At 39.7% G+C, this 22029-nt stretch overlaps 1 protein-coding gene across 7 annotated transcripts in view; it reads left to right on the forward strand.

Moving 5' to 3' along the window:
• The window catches only part of LOC309634387 (histone-arginine methyltransferase CARM1-like), a 299419-nt gene that overhangs the window by 91820 nt on the left and 185570 nt on the right, over positions 1-22029 (forward strand). For all 7 annotated transcript variants that reach the window (XM_082404407.1, XM_082404408.1, XM_082404405.1 and 4 more), the window contains exon 2: positions 17103-17228. In XM_082404407.1, coding sequence (XP_082260533.1) covers positions 17103-17228 — 126 coding nt within the window. The remainder of the gene's footprint in view (positions 1-17102; positions 17229-22029) is intronic.

Raw genomic sequence — 22029 nt, forward strand, 5'->3', positions numbered from 1 at the left:
GTTAGCTCTTCTCTAAACGTTTGATAGAATTCACCTGTGAAGCCATCTGGTCCTGAGCTTTGGTTTGTTGGAAGATTTTTAATCACAGTTTCAATTTCATTACTTGTGGTTGGTCTATTCATATTTTCTATTTCTTCCTGTTTCAGTCTTGGAAGGTTATACCTTTCTAAGAATTTGTCCATTTTTTCCAGATTGTCCATTTTATTGGCATAGAGTTGCTTGTAGTAGTCTCTTATGATGCTTTGTATTTCTGCAGTGTCCATTGTAACTTCTCCTTTTTCATTTCTGATTTTATTCATTTGAGTCCTCTCCCTTTTTCTTGATGAATCTGGCTAAAGGTTTATCAGTTTTGTTTGTCTTCTCAAAGAACCAGCTCTTAGCTTTATTGATCTTTGCTTTTGTTTTCTTTGTTTCTATTTTATTTATTTCTGCTCTGATCCTTATGATTTCTTTCTTTCTGCTAACTTTGGGTTTTGTTTGTTGTTCTTTCTCTAGTTTCTTTAGTTGTAAGGTTAGATTGTTTGAGATTTTTCTTGTTTCTTGAGGTAGGATTGTATTGCTATAAACTCCCCTCTTGGAACTGCTTTTGCTGCATCCTATAGGTTTTATAGGTTTTGTATTGTTGTGTTTTTGTTGTTATTTGTCTCTAGGTATTTTTTGATTTCCTCTTTGATTTCTTCAGTGATCTCTTGGTTATTTAGTAACTTATTGTTTAGTCTCCATGTCTTCGTGTTTTTTACTTTTTTTCCCCGGTAATTTATTTCTAATATCATAGCGTTGTGGTCAGAAAAGATGCTTGATATAATTTCAATTTTCTTAAATTTAGTGAAGCTTGATTTGTGACCCAAGATGTGATCTATCCTGGAGAATGTTCCGTGTGCACTTGAGATGAAAGTGTAATCTGCTGTTTTCAGATGGAATGTCCTATAAATATCAATTAAATCTCTCTGGTCTATTGTGTCATTTATTTATTTATTTTTATTTATTTATTTTTTTAAAGATTTATTTATTGATTGATTACTCTGTTGGGTCTTCGTTTCTATGCTAGGGCTTCCTGTAGTTGCGGCAAGCGGGGGCTACTCTTCATCGCGGTGCGCGGGCCTCTCACTATCGTGGCCTCTTTTGTTGCGGAGCACAGGCTCCAGACGCGCAGGCTCAGTAGTTGTGGCTCACGGGCCTACTTGCTCCGTGGCATGTGGGATCTTCCCAGACCAGGGCGCGAACCCGTGTCCCCTGCATTAGCAGGCAGATTCCCAACCACTGCGCCACCAGGGAAGCCCTATTGTGTCATTTAAAGCTTGTGTTTCCTTATTAATTTTCTGTCTGGATGATCTGTCCATTGGTGAAAGTGGAGTGTTAAAGTCCCCCACTATTATTGTGTTTCCATCGATTTCCTAATATCTTATAGCTATTAGCATTTGCCTTATGTATTGAGGTGCTCCTATGTTGGGTGCATATATATTTATAATTGTTATATCTTCTTCTTGGATTGATCCCTTGATCATTATGTACTGTCCTTCCTTGTCTCTTGTAACATTCCTTATATTAGTTTATTTTGTCTGATATGAGTATTGCTACTCCAGCTTTCTTTTGATTTCCATTTGTGTGGAATATCTTTTTCCATCCCGTCACTTTCAGTCTGTATGTGTCCCTAGGTCTGAAGTGGGTCTCTTGTAGACAGCGTATGTACAGGTCTTGTTTTGTATCTGTTCAGCCAGTCTGTGTCTTTTGGATGGAGCATTTAATCCATTTACAGTTAAGGTAATTATCGATATGTATGATCCTATTACCATTTTCTTAATTGTTTTGGGTTTGTTTTTGTAGGTCTTTTGCTTCTCTTGTGTTTCCTGCCTAGAGAAGTTCCTTTAGCATTTGTTGTAAAGATGGTTTGGTGGTGATTCTCTTAGCTTTTGCTTGTTTGTAAAGCTTTTGATTTCTCCGTGCAATCTGAATGAGATCCTTGCTGGGTAGAGTAATCTTGGTTGTAGGTTCTTCCCTTTAATCACTTTAAATATATTGTGCCACTCCCTTTCTGGCTTGTAGAGTTTCTGCTGAGAAATCAGCTGTTAAATTTATGGGCGTTCCCTTGTATGGTTATTTGTCATTTTTCCTTTGTTGCTTTTAATAATTTTTTTTTGTCTTTCATTTTTGTCAAATTTGATTATTGTGTGTCTCGGCATTTTTCTCCTTGGGTTCATCCTGCCCGGACTCTCTGTGCTTCCTGGACTTGGGTGGCTATTTCCTTTCCCATGTTAGAGAAGTTTCTGACTGTAATCTCTTCAAATATTTTCTCGGGTCCTTTCTCTCTCTCTTTTCCTTCTGGGACCCCTATAATGCGAATGTTGTTGTATTTAATGTTGTCCCAGAGGTCTCTTAGGCTGTCATCATTTCTTTTCATTCTTTTTACTTTATTCTGTTCCACGGCAGTGAATTCCATCGTTCTGTCTTCTAGGTCATTTATCCGTTCTTCTGCCTCAGTTATTCTACTATTGATTCCTTCTAGTGTATTTTTCATTTCAGTTATTTTATTGTTCATCTCTGTTTGTTTGTTCTTTAATTCTTCTGGGTCTTTGGTAAACATTTCTTGCATCTTCTCCATCTTTGCCTCCATTCTTATTCTGAGGTCCTGGATCATCTTCACTATCATTATTGTGACTTCTTTTTCTGGAAGGTTGCCTATCTCCACTTCATTTAGTTGTTTTTCTGGGGTTTTATCTTGTTCCTTCATCTGGTACATAGCCGTCTGCCTTTTCATTTTGTCTTTCTGTGAATGTGGTTTTCATTTCTCAGGCTGCAGAATTGTAGTTCTTCTTGCTTCTGCTGTCTGCTCTCTGGTGGATGAGGCTATCTAAGAGGCTTGTGCAAGCTTCCTGATGGGACGGACTGGTGGTGGGTAGAGCTGGGTGTTGCTCTGGTGGGCAGAGCTCAGTAAAACTTTAATCTGCTTGTCTGCTGATGGGTGGGGCTGAGTTCCCTCCTTGTTGGTTGTTTGGCCTGAGGTGACCCAGCACGGGAGGCTACAGGCTCTTTGGTGGGGCTAATCACGGACTCTGGGAGGGCGCATGCCAAGGAACACCTCCCAGAACCTCCACTGCCAGTGTCCCTGTCCCCGCAGTGAGCCACAGCCATCCCCTGTCTCTGCAGGAGACCCTCCAACACTAGCAGGTAGGTCTGGTTCAGTCTCCTTTGGGGTCACTGCTCCTTCTCCTGGGTCTTGATGTGCACACTACTTTGTGTGTGCCCTCCAAGAGTGGAGTCTCTGTTTCCCCCAGTGCTGTCGAAGTCCTGCAGTCAAATCCCTCTTGCCTTCAAAGTCTGATTCTCTGGGAATTCCTCCTCCTGTTGCTGGACTCCCAGGTTGGGAAACCTGATGTGGGGCTCAGAGCCTTCACTCCAGTGGGTGGACTTCTGTGGTATAATTGTTCTCCAGTTTGTGAATCACCCACCCAGCTGTTATGGGATTTGATTTTATTGTGATTGCGCCCCTCCTACTGTCTCACTGTGGCTTCTCCTTTGTCTTTGGATGTGGGGTATCTTATCTGGTGAATTCCAGTGTCTTCCTGTCAATGATTGCTTAGGAGTTAGTTGTGATTTCGTTGCTCTCGCAAGAGGGAGTCAGTGCACATCCTTCTACTCCGCCATCTTGAACCAGTCTTTCCAAAAATAAAATAATGATTTTAGAAATGAAGACTCAATCGAAAACTACATCAAATAAAGGAGAAAAATAGAAAATTTTTAAAATGTAAGAGAGCATATAAAAAACACATAAGAATTCAAAAGAAAATTGCAAACATAAGCAAAGAAGATGCAACATATACATTAGAGTCTCTGAAGAAGATATCAGAACAAAGAAACAAATACTAAAATTACCGTTGAGAAAATATTGATGAAATAATTGAAAACATGTACCGAAAGAATAAACTTTATACCTGAAAATATTATATTGGCCTAGAATGCCCAGCATAAAGCACTTTCTAGTAAAAATTACTGACCTTATAAAGAAAGAGAAAAAAATCCTTAGGAATCTAGACAACATTAGCATATTATCTGTTATGAGAAAGAAAATCAGATTATCATTAGACTTTTGACAGTAATGCTATATGCTAGAAGAAAATGGAGTAACATTAAAGATCTTCAGAGAAAGAAAATGTGTTTTTATATCCAGAAAAACTGACCCTCAAAAATATAAAAGACATAGACAGTGATGAGCATGCAAGAATTCAGAGAATATCATTCCCATGGCCCTTCCTAAGGAATCTACTAAAGAATTTGTTTCAGCGAGCCCTGCCTAAGGTTCCACTAGAGAATGACTTTGGACAACCAAAAAGACTAGAGAGGCATCCGCATAGGACTAGTGTGGAGTATTAAGTAGTTATTAAATGAAGGCTGAAAAGGAACAGTCCTACTGTGTAATGGCTGTATGAGTTGACAGTGTAGACTTAGCATAATTATAAAACAAAACGTAGGGGAAGGGGTGCACATTTACAAAGCCAAACCAACGCCAAACCAAAACAACAAAACAATTAGACATCTGTTTCAGTAATCATAGTTGGTGGTGAGAGTATTCATTATTGTTATTCTGAGACTAATGTCTTAAAAGCCCCTTTTCTCTCTCTGTCTCTGTCTCTCACATATGGCAGCTACCCCAGTTCTCAACTCTAGAACCACCTCCAGATCCCTTTCTTCCTTCTCCTGATCTTCCCATTCTCTTCATGTCTTTTCTGCTGTTAACTTTTAGTCTCTTTCAACCTGAATCAGTCGATCCATTTTCAGTTTTTCTTCACAATCATTACTCTAGCAAGCAAAAGCCTAGAATCTAATCTTTCAAATACAGAATTCTCCTTACCAGGTAGAAGAGAGGAAAAAGCTATGAATATATCATTTATTACTACTGTGTCACATCCCCTAAGAAATTGTGTTATTCAACGTTGATGTCTAATTTTAATATTAGATTTCTTAGAGTTCCATAATTCTGTCCTTTTTTCTTTACACTCATCTTCCATAGTTAAATTTGTTGAAAATAATTGTGTAGTTGTCTATATACTTTATTCCATCTTTATAGGTGCTGCCTGTAGTGTCCTTTTTTTAGTTATGTGTCTAGGAAACATTCCTTAGATAGACTAGCTTCCTAGTTCTTGACAGCAAAATATTAAAAGGCTTACTTAGCAGAGAACTGGCATAATGACATATTATTAGGTCATGAGTACTCTTTGGTCCAGGAATTTATGTATAAAAATATATTTTAGAATGTCTGTTCTAGACCATGCCTGATATCTAATATTCTTGATCAACTAATGTTGTAGCTTTCCTGTGGAGATTGGATTTTGCATTTGCATAGGCTGAAAGGAGAGGGAGGTATATATGTGGAAAAGTAGAGAAATACTGTTTAAGAGAGACAAGGACAATTCTCTTGACTTTATCTGGTGCCACGTTCCATGTTTACTTGTATGCACTTTCCATGTTTACTTGTATGCACTCGTAAAATGGTTGGATCCTGGATTTCTTTGTGTGCCTTTGGAAGTTGTGTCAGATAGGCTGAGGTGGAGGATAGAGTAAGGCATCTGGATTCACTATCATTATGGATTTTCTTTGAGACTCCTCTGGTAGAACAGTGGCTTTTCCTCAAGAAGGAAACAAGGCTCTGGGCTTTGCTAAAGTTCGCTAAATTTTGTGCACATGAACTTACTCTGCTTGTTACTCTGCTGCTACCAAGAGATCAGGCCTTGCCCTTCGAAAAAGTAGCAAAGAAGGTCCTCAATGAAAGCAAAGTTCAAAAGCAGAATGATAGTGAATACACAGAAGCAGCCAGCCTTCCGTATCACTGAAAAGATGAAATGAGATGTTTATAAAGGGAGTCAGAGTGCTCTGCAAATGTTGTTATTATTACAAGTAATAACAACTTGATAGAAAGATAGATGCCCTGTACCTTACTTCGGTGTACAGTGGAAATGATCTCCATACCATCCTTACTTTTCACCAATGTAATGGTATCTCCTGGTCTTGGATTTATATGTATTCCTCAAACAGTTTTTTATCGTATGTCTTCATTTTTCTAATATAAATTCTCTAAATTTAAAAAGACACAATTCTTGGTTAATACACTCTCCCCTAGAATAGCTGCAATTTAATCTTGATCATATTAGTTGACAGAAATCATTTAGAATGTTTGTTTTCTGTACTAACATGGTAAAAGGACAGGAAAGGAAATCAACACAAGAAGATATAAGATTAGCAAATAAAAAACATGATAAAACATTCATTTCTGTGAATGATTTTTTTAATTTTAATTTTTATTTATTTATTTATTTTTGGGTTGGGTCTTTGTTGCTGCGTACGGGCTTTCTCTAGTTGCAGTGAGCAGGGGCCACTCTTCGTTGTGGTGCGTGGGCTTCTCATTGTGGTGGCTTCTCTTGTTGAGGAGCATGGGCTCTAGATGCGTGGCTTCAGTAGTTGTGGTACATGGGCTCAGTAGTTGTGGCTTGCGGGCTCTAGAGCTCAGGGTCAGTAGTTGTGGTGCACGGGCTTAGTTGCTCCGCGGCATGTGGGATCTTCCCGGACCAGGGATCGAACCCATGTCCCCTGCATTGGCAGGTGGATTCACTGCACCACCAGGGAAGTCCATCCATGAATGATTTTTAAAATGAGAATTAAAATAATGATTATATTGGATGCAGAAATTCCTAAATAATTATATTGAATGAAGGAGGTACCAATTAATATCTAATAAATGAACAAATGAAAGGAATGGTAATACCCACCAAGAATGAGAATGTGGCAGTTACACTAGTAGTTAACATGCTAACTACATTAGCAGTGGTAGTGTGTCTTTTGTTTGATTGCTTTTTACCAGATGAAAATAGCTTTCTTGGTTTTTTGAATTATAAAAATAAGTAGTCACATAGAAAATTCAAACAAGGCAGAACTTTATGAGGGGAAAAATAAAAATGTTCCCACATCTCTCCATTCAGAGGAAACCACTGATGGCATTTTGATGTATATCTTTCAAAACAGCTTTCTCCAAAGACAAACACAGCGTTAAATTGCCGCAGTAATATTACACATGCTGTTCGGCAGCCTTAACTTGGAGGTGCCTGATTTAAGCAGCCATGTAAGTGATGGGCTCTGGGCCTCTTTACATATGATAGCTAAATAAACAGCTCTAAGATGCACGTCCTTGAATATACATTTATTCACACTTGATAAGTACATTGTAGAAAAAATGTTATTATGAGTAGAATATCTAACAAAGAGTACATAGGTTTTAAATTTTGAAGCATATGGGCAGACTGTATTCCAGGAGCATAGAAATTTACATTGTGAATAACTGCCATTCACTGTTTTCTCACACCCTCTCCAACATTTGATACTGTCATTTTATACTTTTAAAAACTTAACAGTAAGACATAAAAAGCTTGACCTCATTGTTTTATCATATATTTCTTTGATCATTTCTGAGATTCATTATTTTTTCACTTTTTTTTTTTTGTTATCAGCATTTTTCTAGTTGCCAGTTGTCTATTAATCCTTCTTACTAAATTTTCAGTAGGTTGATTGCTTCTTATTTTTTACCGCTGATTATATATTGGGGATATTAAGTCTTTGTTAAGTGTGTTGAAAATATTTTTCCTAGTTTATCATTGCTTTTTTTTTTTTTAAACATCTTTATTGGAGTATAATTGCTTTACAATGGTGTGTTAGTTTCTGCTTTATAACAAAGTGAATCAGTTATACATATACATATGTTCCCATATCTCTTCCCTCTTGCATCTCTCTCCCTCCCACCCTCCCTATCCCACCCCTCTAGGTGGTCACAAAGCACCGAGCTGATCTCCCTGTGCTATGCGGCTGCTTCCCACTAGCTATCCATTTTACATTTAGTAGTGTATATATGTCCATGACACTCTCTCACCCTGTCACATCTCACCCCTCCCCTCCCCATATCCTCAAGTCCATTCTCTAGTAGGTCTGTGTCTTTATTCCCGTCTTGCCACTAGGTTCTTCATGACCATTTTTTTTTTCCTTAGATTCCATATATATGTGTTAGCATACTGTATTTGCTTTTCTCTTTCTGACTTACTTCACTCTGTATGACAGACACTAACTCCATCCACCTCACCACAAATACCTCCATTTCATTTCTTTTTATGGCTGAGTAATATTCCATTGTATATATGTGCCACATCTTCTTTATCCATTTATCTGATGATGGACACCCAGGTTGCTTCCATGTCCTGGCTATTGTAAATAGAGCTGCAATGAACATTTTGGAACATAACTCTTTTTGAATTATGGTTTTCTCAGGGTATATGCCCAGTAGTGGGATTGCTGGGTCATATGGTAGTTCTATTTTTAGTTTTTTAAGGAACCTCCATACTGTTCTCCATAGTGGCTGTATCAATTTACATTCCCACCAACAGTGCAAGAGTGTTCCCTTTTCTCCACACCCTCTCCAGCATTCATTGTTTCTAGATTTTTTGATGATGGCCATTCTGACCGGTGTGAGATGATACCTCATTGTAGTTTTGATTTGCATTTCTCTAATGATTAATGATGCTGAGCATTCTTTCATGTGTCTGTTGACTATCTGTATATCTTCTTTGGAGAAATGTCTATTTAGGTCTTCTGCCCATTTTTGGATTGGGTTGTTTGTTTTTTTGTTATTGAGCTGCATGAGCTGCTTGTAAATCTTGGAGATTAATCCTTTGTCAGTTGCTTCATTTGCAAATATTTTCTCCCATTCTGAAGGTTGTCTTTTGGTCTTGTTTATGGTTTCCTTTGCTGTGCAAAAGCTTTTAAGTTTCATTAGGTCCCATTTGTTTATTTGTGTTTTTATTTCCATTTCCCTAGGGGCTGGGTCAAAAAGGATCTTGCTGTGATTTATGTCATAGAGTGTTCTGCCTATGTTTTCCTCTAAGAGTTTGATAGTGTGTGGCCTTACACTTAGGTCTTTAATCCATTTTGAGTTTATTTTTGTGTATGGTGTCAGGGAGTGTTCTAATTTCATACTTTTACATGTAGCTGTCCAATTTTCCCAGCACCACTTATTGAAGAGGCTGTCTTTTCTCCACTGTATATGCTTGCCTCCTTTATCAAAGATAAGGTGACCATATGTGCGTGGGTTTATCTCTGGGCCTTCTATCCTGTTGCATTGATCTATATTTCTGTTTTTGTGCCAGTACCAAACTGTCTTGATTACTGTAGCTTTGTAATATAGTCTGAAGTCAGGGAGCCTGATTCCTCCAGCTCCATTTTGCGTTCTCAAGATTGCTTTGGCTATTCGGGGTCTTTTGTGTCTCCAAACAAATTGTGAAATTTTTTGTTCTAGTTCTGTGAAAAATGCCTGTGGTAGTTTGATAGGGATTGCATTGAATCTGTAGATTGCTTTGGGTAGTAGAGTCATTTTCACAATGTTGATTCTTCCAATCCAAGAACATGGTATATCTCTCCATCTATTTGTATCATCTTTAATTTCTTTCATCAGTGTCCTATAATTTTCTGCATACAGGTCTTTTGTCTCCTTAGGTAGGTTTATTCCTAGATATTTTATTCTTTTTGTTGCAATGGTAAACGGGAGTGTTTTCTTAATTTCACTTTCAGATTTTTCGTCATTAGTGTATAGGAATGCAAGAGATTTCTGTGCATTAATTTTGTATCCTGCGACTTTACCAAATTCATTGATTAGCTCTAGGAGTTTTCTGGTAGCATCTTTAGGATTCTCTATGTATAGTATCATGTCATCTGCAAACAGTGATAGCTTTACTTCTTCTTTTCCGATTTGGATTCCTTTTATTTCTTTGTCTTCTCTGATTGCTGTGGCTAACACTTCCAAAACTATGTTGAATAATAGTGGTGAGAGTGGGCAACCTTGTCTTGTTCCTGATCTTAGTGGAAATGGTTTCAGTTTTTCACCATTGAGGACAATGTTGGCTGTGGGTTTGTCATATATGGCCTTTATTATGTTGAGGAAAGTTCCCTCTATGCCTACTTTCTGCAGGGCTTTTATCATAAATGGGTGTTGAATTTTGTCCAAAGCTTTCTCTGCATCTATTGAGATGATCATATGGTTTTTCTCCTTCAATTTGTTAATATGATGTATCACGTTGATTGATTTGCGTATATTGAAGAATCCTTGCATTTCTGGAATAAACCCCACTTGATCATGGTGTATAATCCTTTTAATGTGCTGTTGGATTCTGTTTGCTAGTATTTTGTTGAGGATTTTTGCATCTATGTTCATCAGTGATATTGGCCTGTAGTTTTCTTTCTTTGTGACATCTTACTGTGGTTTTGGTATCAGGGTGATGGTGGCCTCATAGAATGAGTTGGGGAGTGTTCCTCCTTCTGCAATATTATGGAAGAGTTTGAGAAGGATAGGTGTTAGCTCTTCTCGAAATGTTTGATAGAATTCGCCTGTGAAGCCATCTGGTCCTGGGCTTTTGTTTATTGGAAGATTTTTAATCACAGTTTCAATTTCAGTGCTTGTGATTGGTCTGTTCATATTTTCTATTTCTTCCTGGTTCAGTCTCGGCAGGTTGTGCATTTCTAAGAATCTGTCCATTTCTTCCAGGTTGTCCATTTTATTGGCATAGAGTTGCTTGTAGTAATCTCTCATGATCGTGTGTATTTCTGCAGTGTCAGTGGTTACTTCTCCTTTTTCATTTCTAATTCTATTGATTTGAGTCTTCTCCCTTTTTCTCTTGATGAGTCTGGCTAATGGTTTATCAATTTTGTTTATCTTCTCGAAGAACCAGCTTTTAGTTTCATTGATTTTTGCTATTGTTTCCTTCATTTCTTTTTCATTTATTTCTGATCTGATCTTTATGATTTCTTTCCTTCTGCTAGCTTTGGGGTTTTTTTGCTCTTCTTTCTCTAATTGCTTTAGGTGCAAGGTTAGGTTGTTTATTCGAGATGTTTCCTGTTTCTTGAGGTAGGCTAGTATTGCTATAAACTTCCCTCTTAGAACTGCTTTTGCTGCATCCCATAGGTTTTGGGTCGTCGTGTCTCCATTGTCATTTGTTTCTAGGTATTTTTTGATTTCCCCTTTGATTTCTTCAGTGATCACTTCATTATTAAGTAGTGTATTGTGTAGCCTCCATGTGTTTGTATTTTTTACAGATCTTTTCCTGTAATTGATATCTAGTCTCATAGCGTTGTGGTCGGAAAAGATACTTGATACGATTTCAATTTTCCTAAATTTACCAAGGCTTGATTTGTGACCCAAGATATGATCTATCCTGGAGAATGTTCCATGAGCACTTGAGAAAAATGTTTATTCTGTTGTTTTTGGGTGGAATGTCCTATAAATATCAATTAAGTCCATCTTGTTTAATGTATCATTTAAAGCTTGTGTTTCCTTATTTATTTTCATTTTGGATGATCTGTCCATTGGTGAAAGTGGGTTGTTAAAGTCCCCTACTATGATTGTGTTACTGTCGATTTCCCCTTTTATGGCTGTTAGTATTTGCCTTATGTATTGAGGTGCTCCTATGTTGGGTGCATAAATATTTACAATTGTTATACCTTCCTCTTGGATCGATCCCTTGATCATTATATAGTGTCCTTCTTTGTCTCTTGTAATAGTCTTTATTTTAAAGTCTATTTTGTCTGATATGAGAATTGCTACTCCAGCTTTCTTTTGATTTCCTTTTGCATGTAATATCGTTTTCCATCCCATCACTTTCAGTCTGTATGTGTCTCTAGGTCTGAAGTGGGTCTCTTCTAGACAGCATATATATGGGTCTTGTTTTTGTATCCATTCAGCCAGTCTGTGTCTTTTGGTGGGAGCATTTAATCCATTTACATTTAAGGTAATTATCGATAAGTATGTTCCTATTTCCATTTTCTTAAATATTTTGGGTTTGTTATTGTAGGTGTTTTCCTTCTCTTGTGTTTCTTGCCTAGAGAAGTTCCTTTAGCATTTGTTGTAAAGCTGGTTTGGTCGTGCTAAACTCTCTCAGCTTTTGCTTGTCTGTAAAGGTTTTAATTCTCCATCAAATCTGAATGAGATCCTTGCTGGTTAGAGTAACCTTGGTTGTAGGTTTTTCTCCTTCATGACTTTAAGTATATCCTGCCACTCCCTTCTGGCTTGCAGAGTTTCTGCTGAAAGATCAGTTGTTAACCTTATGGGGATTCCCTTGTGTGTTATTTGTTGTTTTTCCCTTGCTGCTTTTAATATGTTTTCTTTATATTTAATTTTTGATAGTTTGATTAATATGTGTCTTGGCGTGTTTCTCCTTGGATTTATCCTGTATGGCACTCTGTGTGCTTTCCGGACTTGATTAACTATTTCCTTTCCCATATTAGGGAAGTTTTCAACTATAATCTCTTCAAATATTTTCTCAGTCCCTTTCTTTTTCTCTCCTTCTTCTGGGACCCCTATAATTCGAATGTTGGTGCGTTTAATGTTGTCCCAGAGGTCTCTGAGACTGTCCTCACTTCTTTTCATTCTTTTTTCTTTCTTCTGCTCTGCAGTAGTTATTTCCACTATTTTATCTTCCAGGTCACTTATCCGTTCTTCTGCCTCAGTTACTCTGCTATTGATCCCGTCTACAGTATTTTTAATTTCATTTATTGTGTTTTTCATCGTTGCTTGGTTCCTCTTTAGTTCTTCTACATCCTTGTTAAGTGTTTCTTGCATTTTGTCTATTCTATTTCCAAGATTTTGGATCATCTTTACTATCATTATTCTGAATTCTTTTTCAGGTAGACTGCCTATTTCCTCTTCATTTGTTAAGTCTGGTGTGTTTTGACCCTGCTCCTTCACCTGCTGTGTGTTTTTTTGTCTTCTCATTTTGCTTATCTTACTGTGTTTGGGGTCTCCTTTTCACAGGCTGCAGGTTCGTAGTTCCCGTTGTTTTTGGTATCTGTCCCCTGTGGCTAAGGTTCGTTTAGTGGGTTGTGTAGGCTTCCTGGTGGAGGGGACTAGTGCCTGTGTTCTGGTGGATGAGGTTGGATCTTGTCTTTCTGGTGGGCACGTCCACGTCTGGTGGTGTATTTTGGGGTGTCTGTGGCCTTATTATGATTTTAGGCAGCCTCTCTGCTAATGGATGGGGCTGTGTTCCTGTCTTGCTAGTTGTTTGGCATAGGGTGTCCAGCACTGTAGCTTGCTGGTCGTTGAATGAAGCTGGGTCTTGATGTTGAGATGGAGATCTCTGAGAGATTTTCGCTGTTTGGTATTATGTGGAGCTGGAAGGTCTCTTGTGGACCAGTGTTCTGAAGTTGGCTCTCCCACCTCAGAGGCACAGCCCTGATGCCTGGCTGGAGCACCAAGAGCCTTTCATCCACACGGCTCAGAATAAAAGGGAGAAAAAAATAGAAAGAAAGAAAGAAAGAAAGAAAGAGGATAAAATAAAATAAACTAAAGCTATTATAATAAAAAATAAGAAAAAAAAATTAAGAATTTATTAAGAAAAAATTTTTTTAATTTTTAAAAATAAAAAATATGAAAAAACTTATAAAAACTTTTTTTTAATTTCTAAAAATAGGAAATAAGGAAAAATTATTAAGAAAACATTAGGAAAAAAATTTTTTTTTTTTAATTTATTCATTTATTTATTTATTTATTTTTGGCTGTGTTGGGTCTTCGTTTCTGTGCAAGGGCTTTCTCTAGTTGAGGCAAGTGGCGGCCACTCTTCATCGCGGTGCGCGGGCCTCTCACTGTCATGGCCTCTCCCGTTACAGAGCACAGGCTCCAGATGCGCAGGCTCAGTAGCTGTGGCTCACGGGCTTAGTTGCTCCATGGCATGTGGGATCTTCCCAGACCAGGGCTCGAACCCGTGTCCCCTGCATTGGCAGGCAGATTCTTAACCACTGTGCCACCAGGGAAGCCCCGGAAAAAAAAATTTTTTTAAGTAAAAAAAAGAAAAAAAAAAACAAAAAAAAACGGACTGACTAACCCTAGGACTAATGGAGAAAGCAAAGCTATACAGACAAAATCTCACCCGGAAGCATACACACATACACTCACAAAAAAAGGAAAAGGGGAAAAATTAATATATCCTGCTCCCAAAGTCCACCTCCTGAATTTGGGATGATTTGTTGTCTATTCAGGTATTCAACAGATGCAGGCACATCAAGTTGTTTGTGGAGCTTTAATCCGCTGCTTCTGAGGCTGCTGGGAGAGATTTCCCTTTCTCTTCTTTGTTCATACAGCTCCCAGGGTTCAGCCTTGGATTTGGACCTGCCTCTGCATGTAGGTCGCCTGAGGGCGTCTGTTCCCCACCCAGGCAGAACGGGGTCAAAGGAGCAGCTGCTTCGGGGGCTCTGGCTCACTCAGGACGGTGGGAGGGAGGGGTACGGATGCGGGGCGAGCCTGCGGCGGCAGAGGCCGGCGTGACGTTGCAGCAGCCTGAGGTGCACCATGCGTTCTCCCGGGGAAGTTGTCCCCGGATCACAGGAGCCTCGCAGTGGTCGGCTGCACCAGCTCCCGGGAGGGGCGGTGTGGAGAGTGACCTGTGCTCGCACACAGGCTTCTTGGTGGCGGCAGCAGCAGCCTTAGCGTCTCCTGCCTGTCTCTGGGGTCCGCGCTGATAGCCGCGGCTCGCACCCGTCTCTGGAGTTCGTTTAGGCGGTGCTCTGAATCCCCTCTCTTTGCGCGCCACGAAACAAAGAGGCAAGAAAAAGTCTCTTGCCTCCTCAGCAGCTGCAGACTTTTTCCCGGACTCCCTCCCGGCTAGCACCGAAGCCGGAGCCTCAGCTCCCAGCCCCCGCCTGCCCTGGCGGGTGAGCAGACAAGCCTCTCGGGCTGGTGAGTGCTGGTCGGCACCGATCCTCCGTGCGGGAATCTCTCCGCTTTGCCCTCCGCACCCCCCTGGCTGCGCTCTCCTCCGTGGCTCCGAATCTTCCCCCCTCTGCCACCCGCAGTCTCCACCCGCAAAGGGGCTTCCTAGTGTGTGGAAACCTTTCCTCCTTCACAGCTCCCTCCCACTGGTGCAGGTCCCGTCCCTATTCTTTTGTCTCTGTTTGTTCTTTTTTCTTATACCCTACCCAAGTACGTGGGGAGTTTCTTGCCTTTTGGGAGGTCTGACATCTTCTGCCAGCGTTCAGTAGGTGTTCTGTAGGAGCAGTTCCACGTGTAGATGTATTTCTACTGTATCTGTGGGAAGGAAGGTGATCTCTGTGTCTTACTCTTCCGCCATCTTGCCTCGTCCCGTATCATTGCTTTTTAAGTTGGTTTAAAGTATTTAAAAAATTTTGCCATATGTAGGTTTTTTTTGAGTAATTACCAGTACTTTCTGGATTTTGTTGCATACTTAAAAAGACATTCGCCACCCATATTTAAACAGAGGGTTAGAAGAGGATGAAGAAAGGAGGATACATGGATAGGTATTTTACAATTTATAAAAGTAGGAAAAGGAGCTATTCAATTTATATTCTAATCAAATTACAACAAAACAAACAAACAATAATAAAACAAAAATTTATGAGCCTATCTGGTTATGGAGAATTGAAGCAGATAAAATATAAAGCCTTTTACCTGTTCTGTGGTAGTATGCAATCAATACATGGAGAAATGCTTTCACTGATTCAGCAAATATTAAGTACCAGGTACTGGGCTAGGTTTTGATTCAGAGGAAAAAAGATATTGATTCCAAAAATAAAGTAAAATTGCCCCTGCCCACAAAGAGCTCACAGAATATAATAGTCATGTGTGTACAAGGGACTGTAGAAGCCTAGAATCCTCATTCCTTCTTCCTTCTCTCTTATTCTACTTCTAAACCATAAAGGAAATAATTGGTAAATGCTAGGAATCCTGGTTTTTTGAAGAAAATAATTCTTTTGATTTCAAAAAAAAAATATTGTTTAAAAGACCCCAAACTCTTCTTCTGTATCTACATTCATGGCTACCTCCCCGCAAGGAGACACTTATGCCTTTGAGACACTGACTGGGTTGTAATATCTAAACCTGTAATCATGTTTTATGCCAGGAAAATGTTTTCAAAACATCTGCACTATTTAACCAGCCAAGATGTTTTGTGAAAAATATTTGTGAATGCTTCCATCAGGAGGTACTCACTTGTGAGTGAAATAATGGATGAAAATATTTGAAAATATTTGGTCATTTTAACCCTGTGTGTCTGTTTTGAATGTGCATATGCTCATGTGTAACAGTAGAATTTTATATATATATAATTATGTTTTTAAGTTAACACAATTATTCTATTTAATTTTGTAAGGGAGAAGGGAAAACATTAAGAATAGAAACTAAGATCTACTTTATAATGAGAGGAATAATAATAGTCCTTTATTGTTTTAATAGGATTTTAGAAATTATTTCACCTTTATTATTCAGTCTTCACAAAAAGCCTGTGAAATAAGCATCAGTATTTTTATTTTACATAATGAAGAAATGTGGCTCAAAATGATTGGGTGATTGAAGTTCCAGGGTTAGTAAACATCAAAGATGAAAGCAAAACTGCAAGTTTCATTGCTCTTTCTACCATACTACAGCTGCCCAAGGTGAAAGCCCTGTCTAACCTGTAAAGAGAGGAATTGAGAGTTAGTTCCCAATTATCTATAGATGAATCTAATGAGACCATAGCCACTTACCACGGGTTCTGCTTGCAGAATGAATCTCCCTCTTTATCCTGCTTGCACATTGTGGTAGGAAGAACGTGCGTTGGAGTCAAATACCTGGGTTTGAATTCCAGTTCTGCCACTTACTAGCATATTGGACCTAAACTCTTTTCCTAGTACTCACCTAGGAACACTGGCAGTGATGATACACACAGTGAAGATTTGTTGTGATATCTTGGACACATAGTAGGTGCTCAAGAATCACCCAGAAAACCATTACCTGATCTCTCCTGGGATGGTGTCAAGAGATACAAAATGATTTGGGGAATAAAATGTTGTAGGGAATGGAACGATAGACACAAAGACAAGAGACAAGAGTCAGTTTTGAGCCCTTTGTTAAGCCATATGCGAAGAATTATTTTTTTGACCATGGTTACATTCATCCTCATGTTCACATATGTCCCAGGAGGCATTATATTAAGGAGATAGAAATGGGGAGCCTTGAAAACAGAAATGCAGGAATGGCTGAACCTTTTTAGAGTCCTCAAAATGGATTTTCCTAATCCTTTTTTTCCCACCTTTTATAGCTGATGGTGTCTGTGTCTTCAAATGCTCACTCAACGGAGACACTGAATGTTGCTGTGTGGGGAAGGAGTCCATCTTGATTTCTCTGGGCTACCACAGTGCTTTGCTGAAGTTTGAGTCTCATGCTGGTAAGTTTTGTGTCTATTCCAACCAAGCCCCTGGCTTTTCCAAAGGCAAATCTCCTGGTTGGTTGACTTTCAGCACCATGTTTCCTGATGTGAGTTGCCATCCATTGATAGAATGATTTAGAACTGGTTCTGGTGCTTAACTTGATGTGGTGTCTAGAGGGCAGTTGGCCTTCCCTAGACCGTGAGAACGTTTGTATTCTAATACCCCGCCCCCCAACCCTGCTTTGGTTCTCCTTCATCCAAAGCTGCAGGAAAGGACACCAAGGATTGTCCAGATCTTCACCACCGTTGTTGATTCTCCTTGAAGATGAAGTTGTTTGCCGAAATGTGATTTTCAGTTTGAGCGTCAATGATTTCATCCTGTTTTTGTCTTTGAATCACTTGCTGAGCATTTTTAGACTCTGGACAACGAATGTCTAGCAATAGGGAGGTAAATTAAAGTATAACTAGAAGTATTTTTAAGAAAAGACTCAAAGGCACTCTGAAAGATTTCTGGCTGCTGGTGGGTGGGGCTGGGTCATGAGGCTGCTGGCTGTAGGATCTGGGGGGCCCCAAAGCTGGTGTCGACCTGCTGGAGGGTGAGGCTGAGGCCCAGGGGGCCCCAGAGCTAGTGCTGGCTCATTGCTGGGGGGACCCAGGTGGCTGGCTGTAGTGCCCTGTGAGTCTGGAGGCCAGTGCTGGCCTGCTGGTGGGCAGGCTAAATCCTGGTAGGGCAGGCTGCAGGGCTTCAGTGGTCCCGGGGCTGGTGTCTGCCTGCTGCTAGGTGGGGCTGGGGCCCAGGGGAACCCAGGACTGGTATCCGCCCAATGGTGGGTAAGACCAGGTCCTGGGCCTACTGCTGCCTCCTGCCGGCTCACTGGTAGACAGAGCTGGGTCCCAGTGTCTCTGGCTGTAGGGCCCTGGGGGTCCCAGGGCTGGTGCTAGCGCCCTGGTGTGTGGAGCCAGCCCTGGGTCCTGGCCTCTCTGATGGACAGGGGCAGCTGTGGGCTCAGGGGGTCTTAAGGCCGCGGGCCTGCTGGTGGGTGAGCCGTGTTCACCTGGCTAGTTGCTTGGCCTGAGGCATCCCAGTACTGAGGTTGAAAGGCTGGTAGGCAGGACCACGTCCCAGCACTAATGAGCTAGAGGGAGGATTCCAAAAGGGTGCTTACCAGCACCAGTGCCCATGTGGTACAGTGAGCTCCCCAAATGGCTGCTACTAGTGTCTGTGTCCCCAGGGTAAGCTCCATTTGCCTCCTGCCTCTCTGGGAGGCTCTCCAAGATCAGTGGGTGGGTCTAAACCAGGCTCCTTTCAAATTACTGCTTCTGCCTTGGGTCCCAGAGTGTGTGAGATTTTGTGTGCACCCTTTGAGAGCAGAGTCTGTTTCCCACAGCTTTTTGGAACTCCCGAAAGTAAGCCCCACTGGCCTTCAAAGCCACATGTTCTAGGGGCTCATCTTCCTGGTGTGGGACCCCCCAGGCTGGGGAGCCCATTGTGGGGCTCAGGCCACTCACTCCTTGGGGAGAACCTCTGCAATGTAATTATCTTCCCGTTTATGGGTCACCCACCTGGGGGTATGGGTCTTGACTGTACGACATTCCCATCCCTCCTACCATCTTGTTGTGGTTCCTTCTTTATATCTTTAGCTGTAGAAGATCACCATTTGCATTTGGCTATGATGAATATTCTTTTACCATATATATTTTTTCGTTTCTGTTGGATCAGTATCTCGGAGTAAAATTGCTGGGGCATAGAATAAGTGTATGCTTAGTTTTATAAGAAATAGCCAGAATTTTTTCCAGAGTAGTCGTACCATTTTACACTCACACCAATAATGTGTGAGAGTTCTGATTGCTCCACATCTCTGCCAGCATTTGGTCGTTCACTCTTTTAAGTTGTTGTTTCATTCTGGTGGGTGTGTAATTGTATCTCATTGTGGTTTTAATTTACATTTTCCTGATACCTAATGATGTTAAGCAGTTTTTCACATGATTATGAATTAAAATCATTTGCTTGTTACTAACTGGTTGTTTATCTATGGAATTGTTCTTTGTGTATCCAGGATACCAGATATGTATCACATATGTAATGAATGGGTGTTATCTTCTAGTCTGTAGCTTGCTTATTTATTTCCCTAATGATGTCTTATGTTGAGAAGAAGTTTTAAATTTTGATGAAGGCCAGCTTATCCTTTTCTTTTATATTTCCTTTCATAAGTTTTATAGCTTCAGATTTTATATTTTAGGTATACAGTCAGTCTTAATCATTTTTTATTTGGTGTAAGGTATTTAGGCAAAGATTCTTTTTAGACTATATGGATATCCGTTTATTCTAGCCCTGTTTGTTGAAAAGACTTTTGCAAGTCAAATGATTTTATGTAGACTTGGTCTATTTCGGAGCTCTCTATTCTGTTCTCTTGATTATCTTTGTGCCGGTATCACATGGTCTGTGTCACCTTTAAAGTAACACTTGAAGTCCATTTAAGTTTGTTCTTCTTTATCAAGATTGTTCTAGGTATTTTTGGTCCTTTGCATTTACATATACATTTTATAATTAAGTTGTCAGTTTCTACAAAAGTGCTTGGTCTGATTGTGATTGAGATTGATCAGTTTGTTGAGAATTTTCATTTTAACAATATTAATTGGATTTTATCTGATTTGTAAACTAACAAGTTAGGTTGCCTCTCTTCCATGAATGCTGACAGAAGACATAAGACTCCTGGTGCAGAGATAAAAGACTATTTTAGACTCTCAGGAAAAGAGCAGTAGCCAAAGGGTGAGCATATTTTCTCTGAGTTCTTTAAGCCCCAAATCCCCCAGGCAGATGTGGAGGATAAGATGGGTGGCCTGCACATGCAGTGGGATGCATTACAGGAGAGGAACACTGAGCTTGGGGAACTTCTATTTAATAGCAAGCGGTAACCAGGCTTGCTCTTTGTTCCAGAGGAAGATATTACTTCATACCTCAAGGTTGCTTGCTGCATACACCACCCTGAGAAAGGGCCCAGGTGGAGAGTGGTGAAGACCTGGCATTCATGACCTACCCAGTAAGGCATATTCGAGTCCCATCTAGAGACCCATGGACAAATTTATTAAAAGAAAAAAAGAAAGACAGAAAGAAATGCTGCAAATTTATTTTTTAAAAAAACTACAAATTTATTACAGAAAAAAAATGCTACAAATTTATTTAAAAAAAAAAAAAAAGAGAGACCCATGGAGGAGTATTTCCCAGAACTTTTTCTGTGTAAGGAGGAGGGAGATTTTCTCATTTATAAACTCCAGAGAACGATAGTACAGAAAACTTCATTCATAGGTCAGATCAAATCAGACACAAACACATAGTTTCCAGGAAAGACATTCACGGACAAGGCATTTTAGAATTTCTTCTACAGCTAAGAAAAATAATATCAGTAGTACAGGATGTTCCACAGGCAACCCTCTTAACAGTTCAATAGAGATAGGCCCCTAGTCTTGGTAAAATGTAGACCTAAGTTATAGATAAGTAGGTGCTTTAGTCATTTAAGATATCTCCAAAACTGTAGACAGACAATACCAAATGAGGATGAATACCAACCTCTCTCAGTACTTTTCATTTGTTAGAGGGGACTAGACATCCAATAGACAGAAATAATTCAGATAGACTTGAGGCAGAAATAAAGCTAGATATCCAGATAGCAGTGAACAACAAATAATTTAGAAGCAGACTCAGTGAGTACACAATTACTACCTCAGTGCAGTTAGACCCGCCCCAGTAGCCAGGAAAGATAGGCCTGAACCCAAGGAGCTTGTAGGGTGCATTTCTCAGGCAAGCTCTGATACATAAGTCTGTGTGAGCATCTTAGTAGGACCTCCACGTTAAAATTCAAACAAGAACAACTTAATAAACATTCTTGGAGTACTGAGGGGAGTTTTAACTTTAATAATAAAATACATATGAGGAAGTCCTGCTTTCACAAGAACTGGCTCCCAGATACAGAGAGAAGGCTATATTTGTAGGTCAGATATGACAGCCTGCAATTCCTTTGTGTGTGTGTGACTTTTTAATTTTATTTTTAATTGTGGTAAAATACGCATAATTTAAAATGTACCATCTTAACGCGTTTTAAGAGTGCAATTCAGTGGCATTAAGTACAATCACATTGTCGTACAACTCTCGCCATCCATCTCCATAACTCTTTTCATCTTGCAAAACTGAAACTCTGCACCCATTAAATAACAACTCCCCCTTCCCTGCCTCCCCACCAGCCCTGGCAACCACCATTCTACTTTCTGTTTCTATGACTTTGACTACTCTAGGGTACCTTATAGAAACGAAATTCTGTAGTACCTGTACTCTTGTGACTGACTTATTTCACTTTGCGTAATGTCCTCATGTTTTATCCATGTTATTGCATGTGTCAGAATTTCTTTCCTTTTTAAGGATGAATAATATTTCATTCTATGCATATAGCACACCCTGTCTATCCATTCATCCATCAATGGACACTTGGGTTGCTTCCACTTTCTGGCCCCCATGAATAATACTGCTGTGGACATGGGTATGAGACTTTTTTGATGGGTGAAATCTATATTGGTTTTGGCTCTGTAGAGGTGCCAAGGAATGAAGAGGATATAATTTTCACATGAAAATGTGCGTCATTAATTTCTGCACTGCATCATTAATTTCTGCACAACATCATTAACTTATGTTACACAATTAAGAATTTGTTTTTCTCTGATTAACTTGAGGTTTATCTTTCTCTGGCAAATTTTTTCTTCAAAGTGCAAATTTTACTGTTATTCCTAGTAATAACATGTATATAACACAAAGCATTTAAAAATATCT

The sequence above is a fragment of the Balaenoptera borealis genome (assembly GCF_965194805.1).
Source record: "Balaenoptera borealis genome assembly, chromosome: 8".
Classification (NCBI taxonomy): domain Eukaryota; kingdom Metazoa; phylum Chordata; class Mammalia; order Artiodactyla; family Balaenopteridae; genus Balaenoptera; species Balaenoptera borealis.